Here is a 19545-nt window from a genome sequence, read left to right on the forward strand (position 1 = left end):
TTGCCCTGGGTTCCACAATTACGTAGCTTAGGTATCCTTGCTTATGTACGTGTGTGAGTGTGTATGTGTGCATATGTTTGTGTTTGTACTTCAAAGAATAAAATAACTTTATATTTGGTAAAGTGAATTTATCTGTAATTTTATAATTTATAGATAAAATAAACTTACATGTAACTTTATTTTTATTTATAAAAGTGAATATAATAATTTAATAGTTCACAGAGCCATAGAGAAGAAATTTCAACACAATATTATCCTCTGAGTTTCTTATAACAAATGCATTCCTTTAAAAAATCTTTAACTAAGAATATAGTATTATACTCTGAAACTGGGTTTTTCTAGCTTCAGAGGCAGGACATAGCATTACTAATATGTTCTTCTTATTAATAAAATCTACTTTACAACTTTGATTTTCTGACAGGCATGAGATTGTTGGTCAGGAGCCAAAGTCATCAAATATTTAGAATATGGAAATACATCAAATGTGTTGAAAAGTCCTTAAGACTCACTAATTTTTAACACAAATTATTCACACAAATTACTTGTACTGAACAATCTCAATTTTTGTTTTGTATCCAAAAATTATATGCTTTGAAACTAATAATTTTCAAAACATATCTTTATAACCCTTGAATTAGTCCATTTAAATAAAGCAGATCATCAAAACATTCTTATTATAAACTTTTCATTTTGTTGAGCTCTATTATTTAAAAAGCCTCATGATCAATATATAGTTCACATTGTATTCAAGACTTCCTTTATTTTAAAAATGGCACTAATATTTGAATGTAAGCCTACTGACAAAACGTCGCAGATGGATGTATATATATATATGTATATATATATATATATATATATATATATGATAAATGTATCATATACAGAATATAGAAGTAAAACCAAAAGGACCTTGACACAAACAGTTTTGCACTGGTCTAAATTTAGACAGCATTTCGAATATTCCTTAAAGATAGATAAAACTGCCAAAAATCTATGGCATTATGTCAATTTAAAAAAGGTTAAGAGCCATCAGAACTACAAGAGCTCTTTACCCTTCAAAAATTGTTCCTGATCCCTGTGGTACTGACTTTATCCAATACTATATAAATTCTGACTGATATCCACCAACTTCAGCCTGAGAAACCTGCCCTTCTCTTAGTTTTCCTTTTATCCTTTGAATTGCTGTGCACCTCCAGTTTCCTTTCTCCAATCTTGACACTCTTCTTCAACTAATACTTACTTACCCTCTCAAACAAAGTAATCATATGTAAATAACCTGCTTGATTTCCATCCCTAGACACTCCTATCTCACTGCTATAGCTTGGGAGCAACCTTAACAGCACCTACTCAGAAAGCCAATCCATGTAAAAGCATTAACTCATCTATAATTTATCACATTTTGTACAGAGAAAGAAACTTAGCACTTACCCAATGTATAGAATGGGGGAAAACCAGTTACTTACATTGTTCATGTACTCTGAAAGCAGGTCCTGGAGAGCCTGGCGAATGGCGTTGCACTCTGCGATAATCCGCTCCCGATGGAAATCCCTGGTGCATGAAGAGTCAGCCAACAGAGCAGCCCCACTGATAATGGCTTCAAGACGTTGCTCTAGTGATGGTCTTATTTCCTCCTCAGTCACTGTGAGCGGGTCCAAAACAATTAAATTCTAAAACAAACAAACAACAAAAAAGAGACACATTTGGATGATTAGAACTTTATAGCATTCTATTTTTAAGAAAAATAAATATTTGTTTTCCTGCTTAGAATTCAGATGTGATAATAAAATTGTATCTTTATTGCTTCACCCAGTTTGTGCATAATTCTATGTAGCCATCATTCAAGGGAGTGATTAAAATATATGATTTCACAGATAGGTGAGCTATAAAAATGAGACTCATGGGCCCTGGCCGGTTTGCTCAGTGGTAGAGCGTCGGCCTGGCGTGTGGGAGTTCTGGGTTCGATTCCCGGCCAGGGCACACAGGAGAAGCACCCATCTGCTTCTCCACCCCTGCCCCTACCCTTCCTCTCTGTCTCTCTCTTCACCTCCTGCAGCCAAGGCTCCATTGGAGCAAAGTTGGCCCAGGCGCTGAGGATGGCTCCATGGCCTCTGCCTCAGGTGCTAGAACGGCTCTGGTTGCAGCAGAGCGGCACCCCAGATGGGCAGAGCATCGCCCCCTGGTGGGCATGCCGGGTGGATCCAGGTCGGGCACATGCGGGAGTCTGTCTGACTGCCCCCTCCCCCGTTTCCAACTTCAGAAAAATACAAAAAAAAAAAAAATGAGACTCATGGACTAGATAAAAGTGAAGTGGTTACCAGGGGGACAGAGTTGAGGGGGAAAGGTGGGGGAGAAGGACAAATATATGGTGACAAAAAATGATTTTGGCTTTGGGTGATGGGCACACAATACAATCAATAATAGTTCTAATGCTATAGAAATGTTGACCTGAAACCATGTAGCTTTATTGGTCACCCCATTAAATTTAACTTCCTAAATAAAAATTTTTTAAAATTGTACATTATGAGAACCAGTTCTAGTATTAGTCAGACCTGTATTCAAATTATGCCATTCCCTCTCACAAATATTGTGAGCTAATTCTGGCATCTTATGTACTCTGAGCCTAACCTTCCTGATCTGTAAATGTGAAATATTATCATTTCTTGTCTCATAAAACTATTTCAAGAACAATATGAATGCTTAATACAGTGTATGGCACATTAAGTATTATTTACAGTATTCACCTTTACATAGAACTTCACTTTATTGTTTACATAATATTTTCACATATATAATCAAATCCTGACAACACTATTAAAAGGTGGGCAGAAAAGATATTGTTAACACACATTTCAATTAATAATGTGTGAGGCTAACACTGTTTTAATCAAGGTCACTAAGCAAATGATAGTAAAGTTCAGACAAGTTTTCAGGCCTAATAATATCTAATTCAATATTCATTTTATTATGCCTTATTATAAATCATACACTCTAATTAACTTTATTTATTTAATTTTTTCTGAGGTTGGAAACCAGGAAGCAGTCAGACAGACTCCCGCATGCGCCTGGCCGGGATCCACCTGGCATGCCCACCAGGGGGCGATGCTCTGCCCATCTGGGTCATCACTCTGTTGCAACCAGAGCCATTCTAGCACCTGAGGCAGAGGCCACAGAGCCATCCCCAGTGCCCGGGCCAACTTTGCTCCAATGGAGCCTTTGGCTGCGGGAGGGGAAGAGAGAGACAGAGAGGAGGGAGAGGGAGAGGGGTGGAGAAGCAGATGGATGCTTCTCCTGTGTGCCTCGGCCGGCAATCAAACCCGGGACTCCTGCATGCCAGGCCGACGCTCTACCACTGAGCCAACCAGCCAGGGCCTCTAATTAACTTTAACACTAACATATCTAAAAGAATTTTGAATTGTAATTATTCTTTGAAAAAGTAAAATTCCATCTTTCAGTTGATCTATTATAACTTTCAGCTACTTCCAACTATTGAAAACTGACATGGTATTTTAAGGCTTCCATTAGATAGATGTCTCCAAGCAACAGAAGTCAAGATAAACTATAGTTTCTGAAGAAATGATGAAAGGTATGAGTATCTAAGGATTTTTTATTTAAATACATCCAAGGTTTAGGCATAATGTGGCAATTAGAGGAAGAGTTAGGATCAAATAAAAACTCTTTGAATAATACTTAGCATAAAATGAAATTATATAATCTTCAAATGTGTGTACATGTGTAAATCTATACATACAAACACTAAAAATCATTGATCTTCAGAATATATAAATCTTATAATTAAATTTTATATATGCACATCTTTAGAGATTGTGTATGTGCACAAAATCTTAAATTTATCATTGCACTATATTATATTATGATAAATATTTGGGGATCAAAAGTAGTCAGGATAAAATTTTAAATGCTATAACTCTAGGAACAAACTAAGAAGAGAGAATTATTATAGAAAGAAAAATATATGGACTAGTTTTAAAACAATTTAAAAAAAGAAATATTACTACTGTGTAATATTCACATATTATAAAATGTAAATTTTTATTTGAAAACATTTAAAAAAATAAATTTTCAAAAGCCAAATTTAATATTTTTGTTATCCAATGCATAATTTTCTTGATAAAACAAGAATCTCTATCACTGGCTTTGCTATCAGTCAAGGATTCATTTACAATTAAATCTACTTCCTTATTTCACTTGCCATTTTTATCATATCCTTTTTTGGATCATTACTTTAGTACAAACATTCTATTCTAATGTTTCATAACAATAATTAAACCAATTAAAACCTTCTTGAAAATGTCCCTCCAATGTAATATCATCATTAAGAAGAGACACTATAGGCAACAGAATTGCTCTTTGATTGCTCAGATGCAATCAGAAGATGTGAAAGGAACAGTTAACATGTCTCCAGCATTGTGATGATACAAAAAGTTAGTTAAAATTCAAATCTGTTTAACTATAAGAATTATAAGATGAAATTAGTAATTTTAGGATGTGATTTTATGTCAGAAAACAGCCTCTATTATAGGATTAAATCATTCCACTTCCTGCTCTGTAGGACCATTCTTCAAACTATATAAGCATTTGGATTTTTACTTCTTGACATCTAGAACTTCTGAAATTTTTCAGGCTCATCTGAACTCAAACCATGGCCTGCTTTGATACCTTATACACAAATACATGCTTCTTGATTCCTCTTAGACTACTGTACTCCTAGTCACATTCTGGAACAGCTTTCACTAGCCTTGTCATCAAGTCAATTAAAAGGTAAATTTTTAAAAAATAACTTTAATATTCTGTAAAAAACCCTGGATGTTTGAGACCTACTAAAATAAAGAACTGTCTCTTCCGGACTTCAGTCAAATGATGAAATAAAAATATCCATATTTCAAACCCCCACTAAAACACTGATTTTCACAATAACACATGAATGAGAATACCTTTATGAAAGCCTAGTAGTATAGGTGAGAGGTTCTAGCACTTCAATGGAGAAAATAAATAAATAAAAGAATAAAAGCATTGACAAGTATAAGAACAGTTTCAATTTACCTGTCACCCTTCTCCCAAGGTAGCATAGCTCAGAGTCAAAAGAGACTGGGGCAGCCTGCAATTTCTCCCTGGGAGAAAGTGAGAGCAAAGTGAGCACTCAGCTTCACCAGCCTTGTCAGATGCTGCTCAAGAAGCCCATTTCCCTCTTCTCACCCAGACCATTGATGGGATTGGAAGCTAAATAATTTGGAGATAGCTAAGAGCAGAGAAATGAGATGGAAGCTTATAGCAACGAGTGCATGGATCTCAACCAACAGTATATCCTACTAACTGTATTTCAAATGCCAACAAGAGCCCCATCCAAAAACCCAATAGGACACCTACCTATAGGCTCCACAACTAGATAATGTATACCTTTAGCATTCCATGCACCACACCCTGTTGTAGCCAATATCCTATGATCTCCTATAAATAATGTATTCAAGCTTCTACAAATAGCACACAAATAGTATCCAATTGGATCTGTTAGATTGGTAGAAAGTACACAACATTAAAAATGTCAGGGCATTTCCTAAGGAAAATAAACAAGAGGCTCTCAGCACCCAGCCTTGGTTTGCAGTATGAAAAGAATGCACAGTGTCTAAGACTCTTTCCTCAGGGGGAACAAGAGATTGGAGCAGCTACACTCATAAAAAGAATCTGAGAGACCCTGGTTATCTCTAGTTGGGCTCATGGAAGATAATCAGTAAAGACTTGGTGAAATGACTGCTTCTTCAAATGTCAAGACAAAAATGCAAGATTTCAAAAAACATGAGACTCAAGGAAATATGACATCACCAAAGGAACAAAATTAACTCTAGTGGTTGTCCCCAAAGAAATGGAGATTTACTACTGCCTTGAAAAGAATTAAAAATAATCACTTTCAAAAAGCTTAGTGAGACAAGAGAGAACAGAAATATATAATTCAACTAAATCAGAAAAACAATACCTGTACAAAATGAAAAGTTTAACCAAGAGACAGAAACCATAAGAAAGTACCTAAAAGAAATGCTGGAGCTGAATCCACTAGAGCTGTTAAACAACAGACTAGAGCATTCAAAAGAAAGGACCAAAAAAGTTAAGGACAGATTATTTGAGTTACCTAGTCAAAAGTACAAAAATGAAAACAAAAACTAAGTAAAGAGAGTCTACTGGATATATGGGACACCATCCAAAAAAACTAATATATAGTCATATGCTGCAGAAAGACACTTTAGTCAATTCATGGACCTCATAGACAATGGTGGTCCCATATAAGTATAATAGAGCTGGAAATTTTCTATTGCTTAGTGATATTGCAGCCATCATAACATTGTATTTTATAAAAGTGCATTACTCACATGTTTGTGTTGATGCTGTTGTATAAAAACCTACTGTGCTGTCAGTCCTATAAAACTATAAAACTTTCATGATTAAAAACTCTAGAAGGAATGTACATCATCACAATAAAGGTATACATAACAAGTCACTGTTAACATCATAATGAAATATGAAAAGCTCAAAGTTTTTCCTTTAAAATCAGAAATAATACAAAGATGCCCACTACTGCCACTTTTATTGAACATGGTACTGAAAGTCCTAGCCAGAGCAATTGGAAAATAAATAAAAGGCATTCAAATGGAAAAAAAGAAGTAAAATTGACTCTGTTTGCAGATGACATGATCCTATATACAGAAAACTCTGCATGCACCATCAAAAAAACTGTAGGAACTAATAATAATTTCAATATTTTCAGGATAAAAATCAACATACAAAAATCAGTTGCATTTCTATATATTAACAACAAACTGTTGGGAAAAGAAATTAAGAAAGCAAACTATTTGAAATAGCACCAAAAAGAATAAAACACTTAGAAATAATGTATTCAATTAGGTGATAGATTTGAATACTGACAACTATAAAACATTGATGAAAGAAATAGAAGACTAAAATAATAAACAAGCAAATGTAAGAATATCCCATGTTTATGGATTTGAACAGTTAATATTATTAAAATATTCATACAACCAAAAGCAATTTACTGATTCAATGCAATTTTTAGAAAAATCCCAATAACATCTTTCACAGAAAAAGATAAAAAAACAATCCTATAATACATATGAAGCCACAAAGGACAAACAATAGTCAAAACAGTCTTGAGTGAGAAGGATAAAGCTGGAGGCATCACAATTCCTGGTTTCCAATTATATTATAAAACTATAATAATCAAAACAGTATGATACTGGCATCAAAGCTTCCACACAGACCAATGGGACAGAATAGAGAGACCAAAAATAAACTCATGTATATACAGTAAACTATCTTTAAAGAATGTTCCAAGAACACAAAAATGGGGAAAATATAGTCTCAATAAATGGTGTTAGAAAAACTGAATAATTGCATGTGAAAGAATAAAATTAGATACTTATCTTACACCACAATAAAAAAATAAACAACTCAAGAAACTTTAATTACTTAAATTTAAGAACAGAAATTGTAAAACTTCTAGAAAAAATATAAGGGGAAAGCTCATTTACACTGGTCTTGGCAATGATTTTTTGGATATGATGCCAAAAGCGCAGGCAACAAAAGAAAAATAGATAAGTGGGACTATATCAAATTAAAAAACTTTTGCACAGTAAAATAAACAACAAAATGAAAAGGAAAACTAAGGATGGGAAAAAATATGTACAAACCATATATTTGATAAGAAGTTGATGACAAATTATATAAAAAACTCATAGGACTTAATAGCAAAACAAACAAACAAACAAAAAAAACAAAACAAAAAAAACCACCTCAATGTATAAATGGATGAATAACTGAATAGGTATTTCTCATAACATAATATACAAATGGCCAAATGGTCTTTATTAAAAGATAAATATATATAGTATTGGTGAGGATGCAAAACAAAGAGAATCCTTTTGCACTATGGGTGGTCATGCAATTTTGTACAATATGGAAAACAGTATGGGTTTCCTAAAAAAATAGAACTACCATATGACTCAGCAAACTTGCTTTGGCATATGTATCCATGGGAATTGAATTCAGAATATACCTCCATCCTCATTTTCATTGCAGCATTATTCACAATAGCTGAGAAATGAAAACAAATGATATCTATTGACAAATGATTTATAAAGAAAATGTATATACATACCAAAGAATATTATTTGACCTTAAAAAAGAAAAAATCCTGCTGTTTGTGACATATGAATTGACTTGAAAAACATTATGCTAAATGAAATAAACCAAACACAGGAAAATCAATATTGTATCAGCTCACTTATATATTGAATGTAAAATAGTCAAACTCAAAAGCAGAGAGTAGAATAGTACTTTTCAGTGGCTAGTGGGAGGGGGAAATAAGATGCTGATTGTCAAAGGGAACAAAGTTTCAGTTATGTAAAATAAATACGTTCTGGAGATCTACTGTACTGCATACTACCTCTAGCTAATTATACTGTATCATATATTTAAATTTGGCTAAGAGGGCAGGTCTTACATTGTGTTCTTACCACACTAATAATAACAATGTTAATGATAAAGATGGGTATGGGGGAAAACTTTTAGGAGGTGATAGATATGTTTATAGTGGGAGCTGAGAGATACTCCTGATCTTTCCCATCAAAATTTCAACAAATTGAACAATTATAAGGCAGTGAAGGAACCCCACCTGGGCTCAAAGGCATGCCTGAAAGAACAACACACCAAATGGACTAAAGGTGGGAAAAGGTGAAAAAGGGGGTGGAATATAAAACGCAATTGTGGTGGGCTTTAGAGAGGACAGGAGACAAACATGGAATGACTTGTGTTTTTTTTTTCTCTCTACTGGACTTTGGGGAGGATGGAAGCTCAGGACCTTCCTATTTTGTCGGGATACAGAGTGACTGGGTCTCCTGCCAGGAGGAGCAGTGAGACAGAGGGGCAGGGAGGAGATAAACATAAGTGACCAGAGAGCAAGGTCAAGGCCAGTGTTCCTATGGTCTGCCTGCAGCCCACACATAGCAAAGACAGAGAACACTAAAGTAAGGACCCCAACCTACCAGATCCCGCCTCCCTCACCTCGTGGTACAGAAAGTGGCAGAGACAAACACCTTAGCTAGCTAGCCAGAGCTTCTCTCTTTCCTGAAGAACAGAGGTGCTTTACATCTGGTCCCAGGTCTTTTGAGATGTGGAGAAGAGAGCCTAGATGCCTGAGATTGCCATTGCTAGAGCCATTGTGACAGCATCATCTCAGCAGAGGACAGCCTAAGAACTTCACAGAACTAAAACTTATAATACAACGAGACCCTCAGGAAGAAACCTCTCAAAACTAAAATTTATTTAACTTCTTTTTTTATTTGTTTCTTCTTTACTTTTTTTTCCTTAATTTTTTTATTTGTGATTTTAATTTACTGTGTTTACATAGATTCAAGTGTCCGAACAAATATATCCTCCCACCACCCATATTCCCTTTGGCCCCTCCTTTGCCCCCTCCTACCAATACCTTCCCCCCTTCCCTCCAGGATTTGCTATACTGTTCTCTATAATGATGTGTTATGTATATATAATTTCACTAATCTCTTTCCCTACTCTGACACCATCTTCTCTTCCAATTCTCCTCTGGTCCCTTTGATCCTGCCCCTGCCACTGTTCTGTTCCTCAATTCAAATTGTTTATTAGATTCCTCAAATGAGTGAGGTTATATGATATTTTTTCTTTCTCTGCCTGGCTTATTTCACTTAGCATAATAGTTCCTAGGTCCATCTATGTTGTTGGAAAAGGTAAGATTTCCTTCTTCTTCTTCATGGCTGCATACTATTCCATTGTGTATATATAAAACAGCTTTTTTATCCACTCATCCACTGATGGACACTTGGGCAGTTTCCAGATCGTGGCTATTGTAAACAATGCTGCAATAAACATGGGGGTACATTTCTTCTTTTGAATCAGTGATTTGATATTCTTAGGATATATTTCTAAGAGTGGAATAGCTGGGTCAAGGGCAGTTCCATTTTTAATTTTTTGAGGAATCTCCATACTTTTTTCCACAGTGGCTGCACCAGTCTGCATTCCACCAGCAATGCAGGATGGTTCCCTTTTCTCCACATCCTCGCCAACACTAATCTGTTCTTTTATTAATGAGAGCCATTCTGACAGGTGTGAGGTGATATCTCATTGTGGTTTTAATTTGCATTTCTCTAATGATTAGTGATGTTGAACATTTTTTATATGCCTATTGGCCATCTGTATGTCCTCTTTGGAGAAGTGTCTATTCATTTCTTTTCCCATTTTTTTAATTCAATTTTATTGGGTGACACTAGCTAACATAATTATACAGGTGTCAGGTGCCCAATTCTACAACACATCTCTATATACCATATTGTGTGTTCACACCCCTAGTCAAGTCTTCTTCTGATTGTCTTTAAAGGCTCAGGACACTAAAGCATTCTAAAAAGCATGACAATAAAGCCATCATTCAGAAATAAAAGTGGATTATACAGGTTCAGCCTAGATGCTTAGATGGCATATTTCTTCATCTTTACAATACTCTCTTTCTTTCTTTTTTATACATTTTTTTTTATTAATTTTAATGCACTGACACTGATAAATCAGGGTACATATATTCTGATAAAACATCTCCAGATTATTTTGATATTTGATTATGTTGCATACCCCTCACCCAAAGTCAAATTGTCTTCTGTCACCTTCTATATGGTTTTCTTTGTGCCCTTCCTTCCCCACACCTCCTCTCTCTCCTTTCTCACCCCCTATCCATCCCCTGTAACCATCACCCTCTTGTCCATGTCTCTGAGTCTCATTTTTCTGTCCCATCTATGTATGGGTTCATATAGTTCTTAGTTTTTTCTAATTTACTTATTTTACTCTGGATAATGTTATCAGGTCCATCCATGTTATTGTAAATGATCCGATGTCATCATTTCTTATGGCTGAGTAGTATTCCATAGTATATATGTACCAATGCTTTTTAATCCACTCGTCTTCTGACAGACACTTGGGCTGTTTCCAGATCCTTGCTATTGTCAACAATGCTGCCATAAACATGGAGGTACATTTCTCCTTCTGGAACAGTTCTATGATGTTCTTGGGGTATATACCTAAAAGTGGGATAGCTGGGTCAAAAGGCAGTTCAATTTTCAATTTTTTGAGGAATATCCATACTGTTTTCCACAAAGGCTGCACAAGTCTGCATTCCCACCAGCAGTGCAGGAGGGTTCCCTTTTCTCCACATCCTTGCCAGAACTTATTCTGTGTTGTTTTGTTGATGAGCGCCATTCTGACCGGTGTGAGGTGATATCTCATTGTGATTGTAATTTGCATTTCTCTAATGATTAGTGATGTTGAGCATTCTTTTAAATGCCTATTGGCCATCTGTATGTCCTCTTTGGAGAAGTGTCTATTCATTTCTTTTGCCCATTTTTCGATAGGATTGTTTGTCTTTCTGGTGTTGAGATTTACAAGTTCTTTATAAATTTTGGTTATTAACCCCTTATCAGACGTACTGTCAAATAACTTCTCCCATTTTGTAGTTTGTCTTTTTATTCTGTTCTTATTGTCTTTGGCTGTGCAAAAGCTTCTTATTTGATATAGTCCCATTTCTTTAACCTGTCTTTTATTTCACTTGCCCATGGAGATAAATCAGCAAATATATCACTGCAAGAGATGTCGGAGAGCTTACTGCCTATGTTTTCTTCTAAGACGCTTATGGTTTTATGGCTTACATTTAAGTCTTTTATCCATTTTGAGTTTATTTTTGTGAATGGTGTAAGTTGGCGGTCTAGTTTTATTTTTTTGCAGGTAGCAGTCCAATTTTCCCAACATCATTTATTAAAGAGGCTGTCTTTACTCCATTGTATGACCTTACCTCCTTTGTCAAATATCAGTTGTTCATAGAGCTGTGTATTTATTTCTGGGTTCTCAGTTCTGTTTCATTGATCTATTTGCCTGGTCTTATGCCAGTACCAGGCTGTTTTGAGTACAATGTCCTTGTAGTATAACTTGATATCCAGAAGTGTGATACCTCCCACTTTAGTCTTCCTTTTCAAGATTGCTGAGGCCTTTTGTGTTCTATTTGTGTTCCATATAAATTTTTGGAATATGTGTTCTATATCTTTGAAGTAAGTCATTGGTATTTTAATTGGTATTGCATTAAATTTATAAATTGCTTTGGGTAATATAGACATTGTAATGATGTTTATTCTTCCTAACCATGAGCACGGTATATGCTTCCACTGGTTTGTATCTTCCTTGATTTCTTTTATCAATGCTTTATACTTTTCCAGATACAAGTCTTTAGTCTCCTTGGTTAAATGTACTCCTAGGTACTTTATTTTTTTGGTTGTAATAGTGAAGGAGATTGTTTCCTTAATTTCTCTTTCTGACTGTTCATTGCTTGTGTATAAAAATGCTTCTGATTTCTGAGTATTAATTTTATATCCTGCCACTGGGCTGAATTCATTTATCAGGTTCGGTAGTTTTTTGACTGAGACTTTAGGGTTTTCTATATACAATATCATATCATCTGCAAATAATGATAGTTTTACTTCTTCTTTTCCAACTTGAATGCTTTTTATTTCTTCTTCTTGTCTGATTGCTGTGGCTAGGACTTCCAGGACTATGTTGAATAAGAGTAGAAAAGAGGCACCCCTGCCTTGTTCCTGATCTTAAGGGAATTGTTTTTAAGTTTTGCCCATTGAGTATGATGTTGGCTGTGGGTTTGTCATAGATGGCTTTTATCATGTTGAGGTATGTTTCCTGTATTCTCACTTTGTTGAGAGTTTTGATTATGAAGGGGTGCTGGATTTTATCAAATGCTCTTTCTGCATCTATTGAAATTATCATGTGGTTTTTCTCTTTCCTTTTTTTTTATGTGATGAATCACATTGATTGATTTGCGAATATTGTACCAGTCTTGTCTCCCCAGAATAAATCCCACTCGAGCATGGTGTATGATTTTTCCATATATTGTTGGATATGCTTTGCTAATATTTTGTTGAGGATTTTAGCATCTATATTCATCAGGGATATTGGCCTATAAATTTCTTTCTTTGTGTTGTCTTGGCCTGCATTTGGAATCAGAATTATGCTCGCCTCATAAAAGGAGCTTGGAAGTCTTCCTTCCTCTTGAATTTTTTGAAATAGCTTGAGAAGGTTAGGAGTTAGTTCTTCTTTAAATGTTTGGTAGAATTTACTTGTCAAGCCATCTGACCCAGGGCCTTTCTTTGTTAGGAGTTTTTTGATAACTGTTTTGATCTCATTTGATGTAATCTTTTTAGGTTTTCTGATTCTTGCAGATTGATTTTTGGAAGATTGTATGTTTCAAGGAATTTGTCCATTTTATCTAGGTTGTCTAGTTTTTTGGCATACAGTTCTTCATAGTATTTTCTTAAAATATTTTGTATTTTTGTTGTGTCAGTTGTTATTTCTCCACTCTCATTTCTAATTTTATTTATTTGAGTCCTCCCTCTTTTTTTCTTGGTAAGTCTAGTTAAAGGTTCATCAATCTTGTTTACCTTTTCAAAGAACCAGCTCTTGGTTTCATTGATCTTCTGTATTGTTTCTTCAGCCTCTATGTCATTTATTTCTGCTCTGATCTTTATTATTTCCTTTCTTCTACTACATTTGGGCTTTACTTGCTGTTCTGACTGATTCTTTTTTAATATTTCAATATCCTTTTTTATACTTGCTATTTCTTTATTTAGATGTTTGTAATGAAAATCCATTGTTGTTCTAAGATCTCTAAGCATCCTTACAATCATTATTTTGAACTCCACATCTGGAAGTTTGGTTATTTCCATATCACTCAGTTCATTTCCTGGAGGTTTCACTTTTGGTTTCATTTGGATTGCACTTCTCTGTCTTCTCATTATATCTGTGTGTTTGGGTGTTTTGTTTGTAGAGCTGGTTGAGTTTAGACTTGGTGTTGTCTGCCTCCAGTTTTCAATTGTGTTATTTCTAGGTCTTCTTGGGTTGGCATCAGCTATTATTTGTAATCTACTTTTGGATTTGGGCCACTTTCAAGTCTTGATTTGTTTGTTTTCTTAACAAGTGATTGTCTTGTTTGCTGATCTCAGTAGGGGGCTTATTTGAAACTATCCAGGAATGTGGTGGGTGTAACCTGAGACTCTGAAGTCCTCTTTTCCCAGTTAATCTCTCTGGGGGTGGGTTGCTTTCTCAGCTCAGTAGGGGGAGGTATATCTCAGATCTCCATGGAGACCTGAGTTACTGCCCCTCCTCCTGACTTCTTGTTTTCAGCTGTGCCTTGTTGCACTGATTGGAGTTGGAGAGATGTCTGAAGATCTGTGCCCTGGAAGCACTTTGTCTTTTGTTTTGTGGAAGGATCAGCTCCTCCCCCAGCTATGACCACCTCCAGCACTGAATTAGTCAGCTTTTCAGGTCATCCCCTGCATTCTTCTTCCCCTCACCATCTTTGTCTCTCTCTCCCCTTTCTTTTTGGAAGACAAGCTGGTCCTTTCAACACACCTCATTTTCTGGTCGCCAGGCAAGTGGCTGTGAGCAGTATTTACTGCTCTTTTTCTTGGAGTGAGCCTCACCCTCTCTCTGTTCCTGTAAGCAGGGGAGATTCAGGCTCTCCCTACCAGGTTTGTTGTGGCTTCTTCTTTGCTCCTTGGTTTTTGAGAGCTGTTCTTGTAGTCCAGATTTGGTTTTTCACACTGATTGTTCATACATTAGTTTGTAATTCAGTTTGGTGGTGTGAGCTGAGAGTCTGTGTGTCTGCCTACTCTGCTGCCATCTTCAGGTCCTCTCTTTTCCCATTTTTGATTGGATTTTTTACCTTCTTGCATTGATTTTTACAAGTTTTTCATAAATTTTGGTTATTAACCTCTTATCAGACTTATTAGCAAATATATTCTCACATTGTGTGGGTTGTCTTTTTATCTTGTTAGTGGTGTCCTTTACTGTGCAAAAGCTTTTCAGTTTCATATAGTCCCATTTGTTCAACCTATCCTTTATTACACTTGCCTGTGAGATAAATCAGCAAAAATATAGCTATGAAAGATATCATAGTTTACTGCCCGTGATTTATTCCAAGATATTTATGGTTTCACGACTTACATTTAAGTCTTTTATCCATTTTGAGTTTACTTTTGTGAATGGTGTTAGTTGGTGATCCAGTTTCATTTTTTTTGCAAGTATCATTCCAATTTTCCCAACAACATTTGTAAAAGTGTCTGTCTGTCTTTACTCCATTGTATTTTCTTACCTTCTTTGTTGAGTACACTAGGGAAGAAATTTTTGTTGCATCCACAAAAACAATTGTTCTTACCTAATTCAAGTATACTGATCTCAAGTCTCAAATTAGTTTTTCTCTGTAACCTACATTTGTTTTGCAATTCAAGATTTTAGGTTTTCATCTTATTGTAAAATTTTCAACATAATGAGGTAGAATGTCTTCTTGGGCATCATCTTTGTGAAAATATTATAATAATTTATATAATACAGTACATCCACTAATACAGTAAAAGATATGATTGCATCAGAATTTGTCTACAATTTCAAAATATAACATCTTAAAACACTTACTTTAATCATCAAATTTGTGCAAAACTTATTTAAATTCTATTCAGGGAAAAATTTGCATTTGTAGCTCTTGTGTTTGTGTACTTGTTGAAGACAATCTCATCTATTGCTCCAGCAGTAGTCTCCTCATCACTAACAGCTCCAAGATTTTCGGGAAAGTTATCAAGGTGACTGTTCAGGAAGTGAATCTTAATGCTCATGTTACATCCAATGTCACAGAAAGCCAACAGCATACTTTGAATCAGAAGTTTATAGTTTTCTGCTTTTTTGTTGCCAAGGAAGTTCTTTGTAACTGCCACAAATGACTGTCATGATGCTTCCTCCTCCTTATTCATTTTCCTGGCAAATTCTTCATCACGTATGAGGGTTCGAATTTGAGGTCCATTGAATATACCTGCTTTTATCTTCTTGAAATACAAGGCAGGAAAAGCAGAAATAGTATGTTGAAAGCATTTACTTTTTCTATTCAAAGCCTAAACAAACTGCTTCATTAAGCCAAGTTTGATGAGAAGTGGGGGAAAAATGATCCTGCCTCAATTAACTACATGTTCATTCACAATATTTTGCACCCCTATTTCCAGAGCTTCACGTTTCAGCCACTCCTTCTATATCCAGTGTTTCTTTTGAGCTTGGCTGTCCCACAAACACAGAAAGCAAGGATACTTCATGAAACCTCTCTTGTCCTAGCAAGAAATTTACCATTTCAAGATCCACACAAATGATCCAGTTATGCTTCTTATACTTCAGAAAGTCAAGGACAATTTTTATGTCATTATAATCTTCTCGCAGATGAGTTGAATAACCCATTGAAACTGCTGCATAAACAGTACTGTTGTGTGGGAGAACATATTTCAGACTCTATTTAGAGCTGTTAAGAAATAGCTGCCATTCTGTTGGACTGTAAGTGGTAACACCTAGCTGGCTGAGAAGACTATTGATATCATGACAGTAAACAAAGTGTTTGTCTTCGAAAAAAAAGTCCACAAAAATTTTTCACGCTTCCTGAAATGGGATACTTTAGCTGACCGGTGAAGTACATTCTTTTCTTGAAGTCTTGAGGCTAATAACTCAGCTGCTTTCTTTCATAGGCTCAAATCTCTTACTAAGTCATTAAATTCAGTCATTAAATAGGCAAAACTGCTGAGGGGTTAATGACTGCTTGGCATCAGAAGAAGATCTTTCAGATTCTACAACCATTTCCTCATGCATCTGATCAAAATACACTTGATCACCATGTTCACTTTCTTTGTCCTTAGAAGAAATAAAACCATTGAAAACTGGAACTGTGAGTGTCTCAGTGTGTGGGATAGGTCATATTGCTGAAGGAATATTAGAATATGTGATCATATGCTGTTTTTTCTTGCAGATGCCCTTTGTATGGATCAGACAGAAATAACAGTCACTGCTGTGATCATTTGGTTTATACCAACCATGGGAATACTAAAAGGCATTCCTTTCATTTTTCTTTTGTCCAGTCATGAAGCATTTCCTCACAGTTATGACACACAATATGAGAAGCCCAATTCTTGTCTTGATTGCCAAGGGGAACTTGAAAATAGTCAATATATGCATGTATCATAAATGATGAAATATTGTGCCTTTGATGTTGAAGTGTGTAACATCCACATATATAACAGAAGGTGTCAGGACTATTCTTAAATTTACACCTACTCAAAGAAGCCATGATTCAATCTTAAAACAAAATAAGAGGGTATTTTTTATCAGATAATAATTTTTTTTACATTTAAAAACAACTACAATTATGTAAAAGTGATGTTTGTAAAACATTAATTGCTTTGTGGTTATGTTCAATCCAAGAGTCATTGCCCTTTACCTCCAATTTAAAAACCAATGCATGCCATGAACTGTAACAAAAAGAAATTAAAATTGCATAAAAACTAGAGCATGCACCAAAAAACAGATTTCAGATTTTGAATCAGGAATGCAGAAGTATATAGAAGCAGTTCTAAAATCTCATGCAACAGAAAACAAATGGTTGTCAAATGATATCAGTTGTCCATAAAGGTGTCAGTTTATTTCTGGGTTCTTTCTTCTGTTACATTTATCAGTATGCCTGTTCTAAGCCAGTACCAAGCTGTTTTGAGTACAAAGGCCTTGCAGTATAACTAGATATCAGGAAGTGTGATACACCCCACTTTATTCTTCTTTTTTAGGATTGCTGAGGTTACTTGTGGTCTTTTTTGGTTTCATATAAATTTTTGCAACATTTTCTCTATATCTTTGAAGTATGTCATTAGTATTTTAATAGAAATTACATTGAATTTATAGAATGCTTTGGGTAATATAGACATTTTAATGATGTTTATTCTTCCTATCCATGAACATGATATATCCTTCCACTTCTTTTTATCTTCCTTGATTTTCTTTATCAATGTCTTATAACTTTTCAAGTACAAGTCGTTAATCTCTTTGGATAAATTTACTCATAGGCACTTTATTTTTTGTTGTTGTTGCAATAGTGAAGGGAATTGTTTTCTTAATTTCTCTTTCAGAAAGTTCATTGTTGAAGTATAAAAATGCCACTGATTTCTAAATATTGATTTTATATCCTGCCACCTTGCTGAATTTATTTATCAGATCTACTAGTTTTTTGACTGAGACTTTAGGGCAGGGGTCCCCAAACTTTTTACACAGGGGGCCAGTTCACTGTCCCTCAGACCATTGGAGGGCCACCACATACAGTGCTCCTCTCACTGACCACCAATGAAAGAGGTGCCCCTTCCGGAAGTGCGGTGGGGGCCAGATAAATGGCCTCAGAGGGCCACATGTGGCCCGCGGGCCATAGTTTGGGGATGCCTGCTTTAGGGTTTTCTAGGTACAGTATTATATTATCAGCAAATACTGATAGTTTTACTTCTTCTTTTCCAAATTGATTACATTTTATCTCTTCTTCTTGTCTGATTCTTGTGGCTAAGACTTCCAGAGCAATGTTGCCTAACAGTGGTGAAAGGGTGCACCCCTGCCTTGTTCCTGATCTTAAAGAGATTGCTTTTAATTTTTGTCCATTGATTATGATGTTGGCTATGGGTTTTTCATAGATGGCCTTTATCATGTTGAGGAATGTCCGCTGTGTTTCCACTTTGCTAAGAATTTTGATCATAAATGGGTGCTGGATTTTATCAAATGTTTTTTCTGCATCTATTGATATTATCATGTGATTTTTATCCTTTCTTTTGTTTATGTGATGAATAACATTGATTAATTTGTGAAAAATGTCTCCTCAGAATAAATTCCACCTAATCATGATGTATGACAGGGTTCCCCAAACTTTTTACAAAGGGGGCCAGTTCATTGTCCCTCAGACCATTAGAGGGCCAGACTATAAAACAAAACAAAACTATAAACAAATCCCTATGCAGGCTGCACATATTTTATTTTAAAGTAAAAAAATAAAACGGGAATACAATATTTAAAATAAAGAACAAGTAAATTTAAATCAACTAACTGACCAGTATTTCAAGGGGAACTATGCTCCTCTCACTGACCACCAATGAAAGAGGTGCCCCTTCCAGAACTGAGGCAGGGGCCAGATAAATGGCCTCAGGGGGCCGCATGCAGCCCATGGGCCATGGTTTGGGAACCCCTAATGTATGATATTTTTCATTTATTGCTGAATCCAGTTTGCTAATATTTTGTTGAGAATTTTAACATCTAAGTTCATCAGGGATATTGGTCTATAGTTTTATTTCTTTGTAGTGTCTTTACCTAGTTTTGGAATGAGAATTATGCTTGCCTCATAAAAGGAGTTTGAAAGTTTTCCCTTCTCTTGAATTTTCTGAAATAGTTTGACAAGGATAGAAGTTAGTTCTTCTTTGAATGTTTGGTAAAATTCGCTGGTGAAGCCATCTGCCCCAGGACTTTTGTTTTCTGGAACTTTTTTTGATAACTTTCAATCTCTTTGATGAAATCTGTCTGGTTAGGTTTTCTAATTCTTCTATATTGATTTGAAAGATAATA

At 35.4% G+C, this 19545-nt stretch overlaps 1 protein-coding gene across 4 annotated transcripts in view; it reads right to left on the reverse strand.

The window, feature by feature from the left end:
- Positions 1–19545, reverse strand: part of CTNNA3 (catenin alpha 3) — a 2003993-nt gene that overhangs the window by 1442684 nt on the left and 541764 nt on the right. For all 4 annotated transcript variants that reach the window (XM_066349268.1, XM_066349266.1, XM_066349267.1 and 1 more), the window contains exon 7: positions 1464–1667. In XM_066349268.1, coding sequence (XP_066205365.1) covers positions 1464–1667 — 204 coding nt within the window. The remainder of the gene's footprint in view (positions 1–1463; positions 1668–19545) is intronic.

The sequence above is a fragment of the Saccopteryx leptura genome, chromosome 9 (assembly GCF_036850995.1).
Source record: "Saccopteryx leptura isolate mSacLep1 chromosome 9, mSacLep1_pri_phased_curated, whole genome shotgun sequence".
Taxonomy (NCBI): domain Eukaryota; kingdom Metazoa; phylum Chordata; class Mammalia; order Chiroptera; family Emballonuridae; genus Saccopteryx; species Saccopteryx leptura.